At 44.6% G+C, this 15727-nt stretch overlaps 1 protein-coding gene across 10 annotated transcripts in view; it reads left to right on the forward strand.

Annotated features, from left to right (window-relative positions):
* The window catches only part of LOC116592918 (putative tetratricopeptide repeat protein 41), an 85347-nt gene that overhangs the window by 13608 nt on the left and 56012 nt on the right, over positions 1-15727 (forward strand). For all 10 annotated transcript variants that reach the window (XM_032346561.1, XM_032346567.1, XM_032346564.1 and 7 more), the window contains 3 exons: positions 333-1320; positions 5109-5289; positions 8394-8608. In XM_032346561.1, the coding sequence (XP_032202452.1) occupies positions 522-1320; positions 5109-5289; positions 8394-8608 (1195 nt within the window). In that variant the 5' untranslated portion in view covers positions 333-521. The remainder of the gene's footprint in view (positions 1-332; positions 1321-5108; positions 5290-8393; positions 8609-15727) is intronic.

The following is a 15727-nucleotide window of genomic DNA, read 5'->3' on the forward strand; positions in this document are numbered from 1 at the left end:
CTTGTGGTTCTCAGCTTGTCAGCAAAAGCTATGGGGGATTGGAAGGGGAGGTGAACCATGAGAGACTATGGACTCTGAAAAACAATCTGAGGGTTTTGAAGGGACGGGGGGTGGGAGGTTGGGGTACCAGGTGGTGGGTATTATAGAGGGCACGGATTGCATGGAGCACGGGGTGTGGTGCAAAAATAATGAATACTGTTATGCTGGAAATTAAAAAAAATAAATAAATAAATAAAAAATAATACTACAATAAAAAAAAAAAAGCTATGGGGGAGAAGGGGAATGTGAACTTCCTTTAATCCTAAAATGAATTTTTTTTTTTTCTTTTTCAGTCTTCCACTAGATTTTCAAATCTGATTTGCCCGTTGGTTGGCACCTCTCACCTTCACATGTCAATAAGAAAGAAACCATTTTGGGGAAAGTTTTCAAAGTGTTTGTAACTAACATAATTAGGAAGAAGTCTTAGAAGCCGTGGAGATTGGCAGCTATGCCGGGATGAAAATGGTTGTATTTTAAGCACGATGTCATCCCCTGAGCAAAGTGGAATAAGCCAGAAGGCAAATGTAGATAAGTGTGCCCAATTTGTCTTAAAGTTCCAGAAACCCATTCAGCCTTACATCTGCTCAACTCTGAGTGATTTTCAAGAAGAGAGAGACTTTTTGGCAAACTACATCTTTCCTCAGCTTAATGAGCTCTGCATTTCCCGGGGCACGTATTTCAAGGCTGTAGACCTGAGGTGTGCAGCCTTGATGGCCCCGCCGCCCTTACCCTCCAAGCTGTTTAGACAGCATTCTTGTCTCCACGCCCAATGCCTGAAGCTCTGTCTCGACTACGTGAACAGCTGCCTTCCCTTTCTCATCTGCATGCTGGGTCAGACGTATGGGGACTTTCTCCCTGACCATGTGCCTTTACTGTTCTCCAAAGGAACTGACTTGTCAAGTTTATCCCCAATCGAGCAGAATCTCTATGTTGCTGCAAAAAATGGTTATCCTTGGGTCCTGGAGAATCCCAACTACAGTTTGACGGAGTTTGAGATCATCCAAGCGGCATTTCTGAATAAGTCTCAATTTCAGTATTTTTACTTTAGGACTGGACCCACGCTGCTGAAGACTTTAGATGAGGAAAAGGAGAGGCTGCTCTCAGGCTGTCTGAATGATGAAGAAAAATTAAGGGTTGGCAAGCTTAAGGCCAAAATTATTAATAAAGGACTCCCTGTCCGATTTTATAAAGATCTCCACGAGTTGGGTGAGCTGGTTTTCAAAGACTGGTCAGTTGTGATAAAACAACTTTACCCAGCCACTCTCATGATCGAACATATGGGTGAGTAACTATGGAGATACAGCTAAGTGTCTTATCAACATAAAGTTAGCGTGTTTTGCATGTCTTCCTTGTAAGAGGACTTTTGCAATGATTGAAAATATTCTGTAAGCATTTAAAGTTGTTACTATATTTCTGTAACGTGCGTTTCTCCATTTGAAGATTTTTGAAACTGGAAATAAGAGCAAATAAAGGGTCATGGAAGATTATTTAGGAATTCCAGGAGCTCGGAGAAGGCCTCAAATACCTGGCAGTTAAGGCAATAGATCTAGAGCAGAGCTTCTCAGCCCCAGCTGGCTGCCCCCCCCCCCCCCGCACCCCCGCTGCCATGGGACATTTGGCTTCGTCTGAAGTCATTTTGGTGTCAGAGTTGGGGGAGTGCTCCTGGCACCTTCGTGGGTGGAGGTCGGGGTACTGCTAAACATCCCTCACCCTTACTGCTCAGTAGTCCGTGGACCCGCAGCGTTGGCATCACCTGGGAGTTGATAGAAAAGCATTCCAGGTCCACTGAATAAGGGAGTAGATTTTAATAAGATGACCAGGGGAGTTGCATACACACTAAAGTCTGAGGAGCACAACTTGCCATTCTGCCTCTAAATGAAGTGATTACATTTATTTATTTATTTTTTTTTAAAAGATTTTATTTATTTATTTGACAGAGAGAAATTACAAGTACACTGAGAGGCAGGCAGAGAGAGAGAGAGAGAAGGAAGCAGGCTCCCTGCTGAGCAGAGAGCCCGATGCGGGACTCGATCCCAGGACCCTGAGATCATGACCTGAGCCGAAGGCAGCGGCTTAACCCACTGAGCCACCCAGGCGCCCCGTGATTACATTTATTTTTGAAGGTAGCGTCTTGCAGACACAGAAAGGGCAGAGCAATATTAGAGTATGGCAGAGATTTTTCACCATTTTGGGTCTGTCTTTGGGATGCCCTTAAAAGTATATAAAAAATAGAATGTTTATGTGCATATGTGTGTTGGGGGGTGGGTAAGAAGATGGCCTGTGTCTTTGATCAGATTCTCAGAAGGTTCCATGACCCAGAAAAGGTTATGAATTACTGTTGCAAGGGCTCCATTAACGTGAGATTGCAAAGTGATGGCAGGTGGTGCATTCCCAAATGCTCTCAGGGGCCAGGCGGGCAATAGGCCTTATGACAGGGAGCAGGTGGATCTTGGTGAACTGAGCAGGACAGAGTTGACTCACCTAAACTCATTCGAATGCAGGGTTGGTGGGGAGGGAGGCGGGTGGCGAAATCCCACTGGTGCTGATCAACTCTGCCTACAAGCCAAATCATTATGGAGTCCTAGAAAAGAATAGTGTGTCAATCATAACTCTTTGGGTTGCAGGTGACTCAAATTGCCTGAAACAAAAAGGGAATTCATTTGCTTATATAACTTTAAAGCCTAGGATTAGGTCTGGTTCAACTCAGGCTTAAGCAGTGGGTCAAACGGTATGACTTGCCCTGGTTTCTTACTGTTTATCAGCATGGCTCTGCGGTCCTGATACTGCCTCAGTTCCTTGCTCCTTCATCATGGAAGGAAGATGGCTGTAATAGCTCCACGTTCAAGTCCAGCAGAAGTGGCTCAAAGTCCTAGCATCGAGTCTTTTTGTCTCTGATTAGCCTGACTGGGACCATATGCTCGTAACTGGTTAAATCCCTGGTGCCAGGTGATGCTCTGATTGGCTAATCCTGGGTCAGATGCCCTGTGGAGCTGGAGGTGGAGTCAGACCCGCTGGAGGAACGTGAATTGAGAGTCGGGACAGGTGGGACACTGGATGGTGATCTGCGGCTGTTAAGGAAACTAGAGTAGGTGAATGGGTGTTGAGTGCCCCCAAAATATCCTGAATATTTACTACAAGCTTGGAGTTTTGGAATGTCTAGGGACACTCATGTTCTCAGAGCTCAGATTTTTCAATTCCTAGATGTGTGTGACTCTGAGCAAACGACAATATTGGCAAGCTGTCGTTTCTTCTTCTACATAATGAGTTAACATTCACCACCTTGAGAGTAATAATGTGTGTAAAATAACTAAAAGCCATGCCTGACGCGCGTGAGACACAAAGTAAACAGCTGATGGGAACGATAGCAACAAATGAGTTCTGGAAGAACAGATGATTTGGCTAATGCTCGAAATATGATGATTAGTGATATTCATTGACTAATCTCAGTCTGAACTGCATGTATAGATCAATACTTCCTAATGTGTTCAAGAATCAAGTCTGTCCAATTATCTTTTGATCTCTCTGATACAGGATGGATGGTGGGGTCGTTGGGAGTAGGGAGGGAAAAAATGAAACAAAATGGGATTGGGGAGGGATGGGACAGGGGAGGGAGACAAACCTTAGGAGACTCTTAATCTCAGGAAACAAACTGAGGGTTGCTGGGGGGTGGGGGGTTGGGAGAGGGTGGCTGGTGATGGACATTGGGGAGGGTATGTGCTATGGTGAGTGCTGTGAAGTGTGTAAGACTGATGATTCACAGACCTGTATCCCTGAAGCAAATAACACATTATAGGTTAATAAAAAAAAAAAAAGAATCAAGTCTATTTGGGTTAGAGACGGGATATTTCTCCATAGTATTCTCCTTAGCCTTTGATTTTAGTTATTATTGGAAAAAATAGCTTTAGACTTTTGTATAACATGTGGACTAAATGTGTGAATTAGAAGTTACAGAATGGATATATTATTTAAAAAGGGGCTTTAGAAAGAAGTGCTATATTATTTTTCTTTTGTATCTTTGATACTCTTTTACCACCCAGGGAGTTCCAAAATCTGATGGGGGTGGGGGATGGGTAACAAAAGGATATTTGGGAAGCCAGTGTTTATTGTAAGGCAATGTGGAGCTATTGGTTCACACTCTTAACTCATAGAAACAATGTCTGAGTTCCTTGAAGATATTTAAGATTAATGGGTAAGGTTCAGGTTTACCTCAAGAGACCCATTAGACTGTGGGATCATTCTCAATTCTAAGATCTTCAAATTTGAAGCTGACTTTGGCCAGACTCTAGGTCTTCCAGGTCTCTTTGGCTTTAACTAGAACCAGAGGGCAACCCAGTTAACTGTGGAGGTACAAGGTGAGTATCTCAGGAACCTACCTGGCATTCCTTTTCTTGTATAACATCCTCCCTCCATTAAAAGCAAAAAACAAAACCCTGAGGATGTAAGTCTCTCCAGAGACAGAAGGGTATTTTGGCAGTCCAGAACACCTTGACTTTAATTAAACTGCACGTTTAGAATTACGGTAAATTGAAACTGGAAGGAATCACTCAGAGATCCAAGTGCCTAGTCCTGCCCCTTAGTTCACCAGAGAGTTTAAGGGGCTTGCCCAGTGGCAGAGTTACATCCGTACCCATGGTTGTCATTGCATTAGGGCATCTTGTCCAAAAATATGCCCCACTCTCCCAACCCCTGCCATGGATACACTTACATACATTTGCTACAAGATTGAATTAGGTAACTTCATACTAGATAACAATCTAAAAAGATGAGGGGAGGTATGCCACAAACCCAGTTTTTTATTTTTATTTTTTTTTGCTCTTGTTATTCCCAGGTCAAGAAATAACTTGGAATCCGAAGTAGGATTTCATATACAAATAAATAAGATTAAATTGCTTGCCTGTTGTTTGCTTTCATTAGTATATGAAACAGGCTGTGAAATACGATGCCAGCATAGGAGAAGGTGATAAGGATCCAGAAGGGGAGATACCTTCCTGGGCATTTATAATAACCGTATGTAGTAGAAAATGTGAAACAAATGTAAGGTCCTAAAACTTATCTTTCTGTCTATAAAGACTATAAGCACAACTTTGAACGTTTCTATCATGAAGAGTTTACTGAGAAGTGCAAGCAAGTGTTTGTAATTTCCAAGGAATCCAATAGAACCTTTGAAATCTTGGAAAGATTTGCCTTAAAGGATGTGGGATTTGATTGTAACAGCGCTGCACCTGGTTCCAGCTTGGACTCCCTTCTCAGGTAAGATGTCAAGAAATCTCAAGCCTTTTTAGGCTTGAGCAAAATAGCCTGACTTGAGTAAATATGATCCCTCAAATTTCAGCTGTCTTCCCCACCTCCCCTTTTCTATGCCCAACATTCTTGTAGGAGTGCCGCCAAAAAGCCAACGTTGGTTTGGAATTCCCTTATCAGATGCCAGTCTGCCTTTGCAAAGTTTTCCTGACTATTTCACTTCCTTTCTTCCAGTCTCCTCAAGGAGATGATAAACTCTGGAGGGCAAAGCGCACGTCTCCTGCTCCACCCCACCCTGCTCTAAGTTGGTCAAAGTAATTCTTGACAATGATGAAATGACTTTAAGGAGAAGAAATTAGATCAGAAAATATGAATAATGCATTTTTACAGTGTTGTATAATTTACAAAGCATTTCCACATACATCATCAGCTCATTTTTAATTACCTTGAGATATTCAGCTCACACTATTGTTTGTGTTTGTGTTTGCAACGGAATTATCTTACCAATGTATGCACTCATTGTTGTATCAGTGTCCTCCACATCAAAACCCCTGTTTTCTCTCCCCCACCCCCACTGCGGGGTAGAGCTACCAACAGCTTTGTGGTTCTGGGAACGCGTGCCAAGAGGAAGACAAGTTATTTGGTTAATACAACATAGAGCCCAGGCAAGGCTTTAAAAACGTAACAGGGGTTTGAATATATAGGTCATGCGTTTTAAAAAAAAAAATCATAGATTTGAATAGGCAAATCCATAGAGACAGAAAGTAGGTTAGTAGCTGGCAGGTTATGAGAGAAGAGGAGAAACAGGAAATGATGGGTCTGGAGTTTCTTTGGGGGGTGCTGAAAATGGTTTGTAATTAGTAGTATTTGTACAACCGTGTGAATACAGTGAAAACCACTGAGTTGTACACTGTAAAATGGTGAGACTTGGGTATGTGAATTATATCTCACGTAAGTTATAATTTTGCATATTTCAGAGTAGATGAGAAATTTGAAGATTTTTATTGCAAGATACAAGTCCCAACTGTGCCCAATTAAATACAATAATGAAACAAGCCCTTTGAAATTAGCTGTGTGGAAACAGGACTTTGACATTTGGAAACAATGCTTTGTACTGTAAGTTCCCGAGTCACATGTAGAGGTAACAGAGAGGGGTGTTCTTTTGAAGTTTGAAAGCATTGTCCTAGCAACTGACCATCTAGAACAATACCCATAGATTTCTTTGCACTGTTTTCATTTTCTATTTGTTCTTAAGAAGAACTCATTCGGACCCTGGCTTAATTATGTCGATGGATTATATTTGTATTTTTGCTTCATTGACTTTACCTGCTAAGAGCCAAGGAGTATTCTAGACATAGGGAACGTAGTAGTGAACAAAGAGACCAAACTCCCTGCCTCCACAGAGCTTACATTATGGAGCTAGGCAACACACATGGCAAATATGGAAAACATGTAATGGTTCGCTGCCTTTAGTGCTATGGAGCAAAATATAAAACCTTGGCTGATCCTGGAAGCAGGTGAGGAAGCGAGCTATGCAAACACGGATTGGACAGGCATTCCAGACGGAGGAAACAGCAAGCACAGAGGTCCCGAGGCTGGAGGAGTGGCAGGGAGGCCAGGCAGCTGGAAGGAAGTGAGGGCTGTATGGAGGGTGGTAGGGAATGAGGGTGGATGTGTCATGGAGAGGGGGAGGGTGTGGGTCTTGTCCGGTCTCACAGGTCCATGTAAGGAGTTGGGCTTTTTGCTACTTTTACCACAGAGCAGTGACATATGTCACCTATCTGGACAAGCTCACTCTGGCTACTTGACTGAGGAGAGACCAAAAGAGGACAAAGGTGGAGGTAGGACACCAAATCGGATTCTGCCATTCAAATTTGATGGCGAAGTAATTAAAGCAATAACACATCGACTCCTAATTCATCATAATGGAGGTGGAATTCTCATGGAGTAATTTCTATTAAATGATCCTAACCTGCTTTAATTTTCCTATTTTATTTTATTTTAAAGATTTTATTTATTTATTTGTCAGAGAGAGCAAGAGAGAGAGAGCGCACACAAGCAGGCAGAGAGCCAGGCAGAGACAGAGGGAGAAGCAGGCTCCCTGCCGAGCAAGAAGCCCGATATGGGATTCGATCCCAGGACCCTGGGATCATGACCTGAGCTGAGGGCAGCGGCCTAACCGACTGAACCACCCAGGCATCCCTAGGTTTCCTATTTTAGTGGATCTTCAGGCTGATATCCTCTTGCTTTGCCCCACCCCAATGTCAGGCTTATTTATTTGATTTCATTCACTCATTCAACAATTTATGATCAGTTACACTGCCAGTCACAAGCTAATAGTGAGTAAGGTAAGCCTGCTAACTGCCTCTGTGAATCTTCCATCCATAAAAAAATCACGAGAACCATACTTATTAAACCACAAATGTGTAAGCAACAGGGTTGGAGTCTCTATGTAGTGATACTAGTGGACCTGGGATTCCTCTGCATATCTGGAAATTCTTCACTACAAAAATTAAGCAATGGGACAGGTTATACTGTGCCCATGCCTGTTCAGAGAAATCACGTTTCTGCAGTTCTACGAGCCAAAACACCCTGGGAGAGGAGTAGGCGATGTCTTAGTGAGTTACTAACAATTGTAATTTCCAAAGTCATGGTAATCAGGATTCATGGGAATCCCTGGCATATGGATGCTTCTGTTTCTTATCCTCTGATGTGATGTTCAATGGAGGGCCACTTTGGCGATGGTGGCTATGACCCTGGGAGGGGCTAAGCAGGGCAGCTGTAGGGGCGGTAGACTGATGTAGAAGAGCCTCCCTCCCTGGGCCTTTGGGCAGGTTGGGCCCTTGATGAACCCCAGGTTAATGCGGGACGACCCTAGGACCTGTGTAGCTGGAAGGACCTTCCAAGGTTACCATCTCTCTCCTGTTCTAATTTTACACAGGACAGAGCTAAACCCCAGAGGGAAAATAATTTACTTGGAGCCAACTGAGGCCAAAGTTGAGACTAGAATTTCGTATCTCTTAGAGACGCAGGAAATTTTTTTCTCCCTTCCTCCTTCCCTCCTTCCATTTGTAAATATTCTTGACTACATTTTGCCCCTTTATTTTTTTCAGAATAAATCCTCTTCCAGTTTACAAGTCCATTTTGCTCTTGTCTGGAGAACGTGGTTGTGGGAAGTCTACTCTGATCGCCAACTGGGTGAATGATTTCAAAAAGAAATATCCCAGCATGTTGATGATCCCTCATTTTGTGGGCAGCACTTGTGAGAGCAGCGACATCATGTCCGTGATACATTACTTCATCACAGAATTGCAGTACGAAAACTACGGTACTGGAACCAAGCCTTTAGCTTTGGCGAATTTTTGTTAGAGATTCGATATTCCGTCTGCTGTTCCAGTAGCTGTTTTCATCTTGTTCTGGTGTAAACCCTGTATTGTCTCGCTTACGTGATCTACCCACCTCTTTCCCTCACCGAATTCAATTTCCTTCTTTCTTTTTCTTCCTTCATTCTTTCACCAAATGTTAGTTGAGCACCGTTACGTGCCAGAGCACTAGGCAGCGGGGATGCGAGAGTCAACAAAATGAACAAAAGTCCTTACCCTCATGGTGCGTTTATGTTATTGGGGTGAGGGGAGACTAAGAGTTCACCGACTAAAAACGTAATACAGACTGTGGGCTGTAAGTTCTATGAGGGAAAATAAAACAGAGCAAGAAGGGAGGCAGCGTGTGGTGTGTGTCAGAACTGTTAGGTTTTGAAAGTTCTGGGAAAGTCTCGCTGAGAAGACATTTGAATACATACTGGAAGGAGGGAGTCAAGCAGGTACCTCAGGGATAGCATTCCAGTCAAGGGAAGCAAGGACAAGGCCTCCGTGACAGGACGTGCCTCCCAACTATCGCTCCTCCTGTTCGATTCCGTCCCTATTTCTCGAGCGTGTTCGTTTACTCACGTGCTTGTTACTCACTTGTGACTGAGTACTGATTGGTTGCTTGGTCTGTGACAGACACTGCCCTGGGTTCTGGGGATGTCTGCCCCAGGCTGGTAAGGACATGGCTCCCACAGATATGATGTTCTCATTGAGGAAGTAATAAACGCCATGCAGATTGGTGTGGTAAGGGGGTGGGTGCTCACTAGGTTGAGCGGTGTAGGCCTGCGTCTCTGTATTAGAATAACTCTAGCTGCGGTGACAGCTAAGTCCCAGTTCAGTGGCTTCTCAAATGAAGTCTTCCTCTCACTCATGGAACAATCCAGTAAGGGGATCTTAAGTAACAAGTGTCTCTCCTCCATGTGGTGATTTGGGGACACAGGCCTTGTCCCTCTTGAGGCTGTGTAATCCCCTAGGGCCTCAGAGTCCTCTGCCTTTGGCTAGAGGAAGAGGAAAAAGAGGGGAAAAGGCACACCTGTTCCTTTAATGCCTTGGCCTGGCAGTGATCCAGATCACTTCACGTGCCATTCTTTTGGCAATAACTTGGCCACCATGGGCCTACATGGCCACACTGAGGGTCAAATGGGGACAAAATGCTGACTCTATCCCAGAAGGGGGAGCATGGACTTATCCTTAAGTAACTCTCTGCTATACTCTGTGGAGATCTCACAGACACGGAGTAGCTAACCACATGGAGATTAAAATGTTACAGGCAGAGAGAACAGTTAAGGTAATACAGGTCCTAAGCCAGAAACAAAAGTGAGTTGGAAAGAAAAGCAGGTCAGTGTGGCTGGCAGAGGGGCCCTACCGGATGGAGCAGAAGGCGAAGACCAGACCACTTCGGGTCTTGGCTTTTTTGCACAGAATGCTAGGTTCAGATTCTGTTGAGTACAGTGGGAGGGCAGTGGAGGATCTTAACCAGGGGAGTGGCACGAATGATTGATACTTGGAAAAGATCTGTCAGTCTGATGTATGGAAAATGGATGTAGGGAGCAAGTGTAGAGGCTCATTACAGGCTACTGCAATAGTCCCAGCAAGTGATGGGGGTTGGTTGGGGAGGGCAGTAGCAGAGGAGCTGGAGGGCTTTCACTGGACTGAGAGTCTCCTGAGGAACTAAATGTGGAGCTTGAAAGACAGGAGGCATTGAGGATACCTTTGGGAAGTGAGACAGATGGTGAGGGCTGTGTACTGAGATGGGACATTATCAGTGGGGTGGGGACAGCACGTTTTGAGGGGACTCAAAAGAGTTCTGCTTTGGATGAGAGCTAAGATACAAGGTGTGTATGGGGAATGATAACAATTATGTGGGATCTACCTCTGTTCTAGGAGCAGCCGGGGAGCCCAACTGCTTCTTATTAGCTGTGTGAGCTTCTGTGAGTTATTTTAACTCGCGGTGGCTCCGTGTTCCTGTTTGTAAAATGTGGATAATAGAAGAAATGTCTTGTAGGTAGTTGAGAAGATTAACTAAGGTAAAGTATGAAAAATAAAGACACTTAGCCCAGTGCTTGGCATGGAGTAAGCCCTGATAAGTATCAGCTATTATTATTATTGGCTGTCTGCTGTGTATTTGCGTATCTGACTCTGCCTATTTTAGGGAACTCATCTCTTCTTACGTGGGGCTTGTACCCAAGCATGCATTTGGGTATTGAGTGGGTATGTGGGTCCCAGAATGAGTTTTGATGGACGTCTATTATCTCTATATGATGGGCCAGCTATCTGAGCTCCTTTGTGTGCATGTGTGTGTGTGTGTATGTGTGTGTGTGTATCCGTGCACAAATAGGCGCGCGGGCATGAGTCCTCTGCGGTTGCATTCCCCAGGGCATGGAACGTGGGTAAAATCAAAATCAGTAGCAGCAGGTGCGACTGGTTCTAGCTGACGACCACCCATCCCGCTCAGCCACAGCCCCGGGGGAGTTCAGTCTGGCCAGGCTGAGAAGATGAACTCCACCGAAGGAGCCCAGTTACGATTTTATTCCCAAAGCGAATTGTGATTTTAATGAGTGTGTTTTTAGATGCTGAAAGCTCCTGAGAAAAACAACTGCTGTCTTCAAAACAAACAGATCTTGAGGTTGACAGTGCAGAATCCATTCAGGAACAGCCGGTGAATAGCAGACCCTCAGTGGCACCTTGTGTCCCTGAAAGGAGGCCCCCACCTCGTGAACAGCTCAGGGCCAAGGGCAAGGGCTGTGCTTCTGCACTAGGCCCTCCTTCGTCTTCCAAGCCGGAGCTGCTGCTTGCTAGCTGTGTGCTCTTGGGCAGTTTGCTTAAGCCACGTGCGCCCCAGTTTCTCCTCTGAAGGCGGGGGTGGGACTAACAGTGCCTAGGTCAGGCTGTGTGAGGAGTGGGAGATTCTGCAGGTTAAGTACTGAGAAGAGTCTCTGGCACACAGTCCCCGTTACTGTGATTGTGTTGTTGCGATGATGATGACGGTGACGATGACGGGTCCTCCCTGAGCTAGAGAAAGAGGCTGCGAGCGGGGGACTGCTAAGGGAAACAAGAAACTTCTATTCATTAACTAGACTCGGGGCGGGAGCGGCAATGCAGGATTTGCAGGGGAGTCCAGCCAGGGCGGAGGCTGAGGGGAAGCACCGCGCTCCGTTTGGGCCTCTGCAGCCGGGAAGCTGGGCTTCGCCTGGGTGCGGAGGATGCAGGCAGGAGAGGGGGAGCCGCGGCCGAGAACACAGCTGGCGGGAGGTCAAGGGCTTGGGGGCACATTCAGCTTCTTTGCAGAGCGGTTCCCCAGGGCCGCCTGCCTCGGCGGGGTGCAGTCGCAGCTCCTGCGGGCGCCCTCTTTAGAAGGGACCCCGACACGTGCCCTGTGAAGTTCCCGTTTCTGCTGCTCCGTCCTCGCCTCTGCTGGCCGGGATAGAGGAATCTTGCAGCGAGAACTGCCCGGAGCCCGCTCTCCCCACTCCCACGCCCCTCGCCTGCCACTGATGTTCTGTGACGTGCTTCGCTGAAGGTCGGGGGAGAGCGGCTGACTTTCTTTCTTTCTTTTCTTTTTTTTTTAAATTTATTTTTGATTTATTTTCAGCATAACAGTATTCATTATTTTTGCACCACACCCAGTGCTCCCTGCAATCCATGCCCTCTCTAATACCCACCACTTGGTTCCCCCAAAGTCCTACCTCCCGCCGCTTCAAACCCCTCAGATGGTTTTTCAGAGTCCGTAGTCTCTCATGGTTCACCTCCCCTTCCCATTTCCCCCAACTCCCTTCTCCTAACTCCCCATGTCCTCCATGCTATTTGTTATGCTCCACCAATAAGTGAAACCATATGATAATTGACTCTCTCTGCTTGACTTATTTCACTGACTTTTTTGTTTACATATTTCCTCCTGTTACCCCCACAACCCCCGGGGCAGCCGGAAGAACAATGAGTTCCATTTACTGACTCGTTTTCTGAGTGCCGGCTCTGTGCTAAGGACTTTATCAGCGTCTTATTGAATGCTGTCAGCAGCCAGCACTCTCTCCACAGATGCACAGACGGGGCATGTGTGGGCACAGCCCGGGTTCAGATTCAGGTCTTCACCCAGCTCTAGACCCCTCCTCCTTTGTACTGCTCTGTCTTGCCTCCTTGAACCAACAGAGGGACACTTTGCTTTTTGAGTGATTTCCATCGGGTCCTCTCCTAGCCTCAGTTCCCGAGAGTCTGCACTCAAATTGGTGATGTGGAATGGGCAGAAATACGAGCAGGACTTCTTGGTAGGGCTTGCTAAGCCTTGTGCCCTAAGCCCTAGGCCTGGCTGACTTGGGGTCATGGGTTCAAGCCCCACATTGGGTATAGAGAGTACTTAAAAATAAAATCTTTTAAAAAATAATAAAGAGCACCCTTCCAGTGAGAGCCTAATAGGTGCCTCCCTCCTTTACCTCTAACTTTGACCAGGTGGCAAGGACAGCCCCAGTCCCATTGTATTCTAGTTTGTGTGGGTGTCTCCCTGCAAAGACTGAGCTTGGCATCCTGGAGATCCTGTTATTATATGTGTTACTGTATCCCTTACAGTCCTGCGGGTGCACGGAGCCATGTCTATTTTTTTTCTCCCCACTGTGGCACAGAGAAGTTTATTTTTCCAAACAAGAGAAAAGGCTTAGCTTAAAAATAATAAACATCATACTCATGCATATATACATCAAAAATAACATATGTGTTTGAACCATGTCTATTTTATTGGACATTGCCCCATCTGTGCCTGACACAGAGCCTGACTAATAGGGAAGGTTCTCAGTAAATCCTTATTGAATGGCAAGAGATTAACACTGCCCCAGACGGAAAAAAAAAATCAATCACTAAGTCCTTTTGTTACAGGGTATTTTGAAATTGTATCAATCGACTTTTTTTCTCTCCCCATAAATTTACCTATCCTGACTGGTCTTCCAGCACTTGAGATGTCACCATTTAAATTAGGCAATAGGCCACTGTCACTGAGTAGAGATAGTTTGACACTAACAGAATAAAGAGACATGTTTAGGATCATTTTCCACTCCTAGTAATTCTGACTATCTCCAATATTATTTTGAGGAAAAATCATTTGAATCACCCCCAATGGGATTTTTAAAACACTGAACCCATGCTTTCCTTTGTGTATACAGTTATCAACCTGTGGGTATCCTCTTTGAGGGTTTCCCCCCCTTTTTTTGGCTGTTTATTCTGAATGATATTATGCTTTATGATTGTCAGGCTGTGTGTATTTCCTGAGGTTCATGTAGTTCCGTTTTGTGTCTTAGCCTCCACCAGCTTCAAGCAAGAGGTGAGCAGTGCGTGCCCTCTGCTTATGACTGCTGGTGAACCGTACGTGGTGGTAGCGACCCACGCAGCTTGAAAACTCAAATGGAGTGGTCTTTAAATGATGATGTGTTGCCTGAAGGAAAACTACTAGCAAACTGGTGTTTTTAAAGCTCCCATTGATTTGTGTTCAAGTTTCTTCACCTTCCTAGGCCTGTGTCCTCACCTATGAAATGAGGATTTGGACTAGACTACATGACTTCCAGAATCCCTCCTGCTCTAAACTTCAGTTACCTAAGGCCTAGAGTCTTGATATTGCCCATACGTTAAAGATTTGGGGAAAAAAAAATTCCCAAAATACCCGGAAGGATGAAGCACCAAGATTAAATGTTCTCTTCCCATTCTTGAAAAATATATTTTGTTGTGTGCCACAGGCACAAACCATCTTTTTTTTTAAAAAGATGTATTTTTAAAATTATCTCTACACCCAACATAGGACTTGAACTCATGACCCTGAGACCAAGAGTTGCACATTCCCTTGACTGAGTCAGACAGGTGCCCCTATCTTTTTTGATTCCTTCTCCTCCTTTATGTCTCACATTCATATACAACCTTCAGGTCATTAATTTTATGGCCATTTGCTAATATAAAAATATCTTTAAAAATCAATATGTCCAGTTGTAAGATAAGTGCTGGGAATATTATGTATAGCATGGTGACTATAGTTAATAACACTGTATTGCACATTTAAAACTGGGTAAGAGTACGTCTTAAAAATTCTTATCCCCCAAAATGTATTAGTTTAAAATTCTTTTCAAAAAATTTTTTAAGTAGGCTCCATGCCCAAGATGGGATTTGAACTCACAAACTTGAAATTAAGAGCCACATACCCTATGACTGAGCCAACCAAGTGCTCTGAAAAAAATGATTTTGTATCTGTGTGGTGCTGAATGGTAACCAGACTAATGGTGGTGATCATTTTGTAGTGTATACAAATATCGAATCATAATGTTGTATGCCTGAAACTAATATAATATTATATGTAATTTCTACCTCAATAACAAGAAGACCCATGCTACCCTCTACTCCAATGTAAAAGAGAAAGATAAAGTAGTTTATTATAAAATAACATGTTCTTCAATATATAAGTGCTCAGTGATGATTTCGGCGGAGGCCACAGTGGATTAGGCAGGTGCCTGGCTCTCTATGGAAATGACCGTGGAAGCAATAGATGTCGGGCGGACTGGCCCAGGTGTGTTATAGCCAAGGTTCGAGCATCACGAGTGATATTCCTCTCAGGGTTGTGATTTTCTGAAGTGGTGAAAAAGTCTTGGTATCATTTCAGATGAAGGAATACTTCATCTTCCATCACATTACATGGTAGTTGTATTCCTAGAAAATTCCATGTGTTTTAAATCTGCAAATTATTATTATTATTATTATTATTATTATTTTTAAAGATTTTATTTATCTATTTGACAGACAGAGATCACAAGTAGGCGGAGAGTTAGGCAGAGAGAGAGAAGGAAGCAGGCTCCCTGCTGAGCAGAGAGCCCGATGCAGGGCTCGATCCCAGGACCCTGAGACCGTGACCTGAGCTGAAGGCAGAGGCTTTAACCCACTGAGCTACCCAGGCGCCCCATAAATCTGCAAATTATTTTGCATTTGTGTGAAAATGGAGTGGGTTTCTAGGTGTGGTAATTAGTAATGTTTCCCCCCTTATGTGATTGACAGAACATTGGAAAGTCAGGTGGACACCAGGACACCGCTTAATTGTGCGTGACTGTCCTGTGTTGTAGGAT

The sequence above is a fragment of the Mustela erminea genome, chromosome 6 (genome assembly GCF_009829155.1).
Source record: "Mustela erminea isolate mMusErm1 chromosome 6, mMusErm1.Pri, whole genome shotgun sequence".
Classification (NCBI taxonomy): domain Eukaryota; kingdom Metazoa; phylum Chordata; class Mammalia; order Carnivora; family Mustelidae; genus Mustela; species Mustela erminea.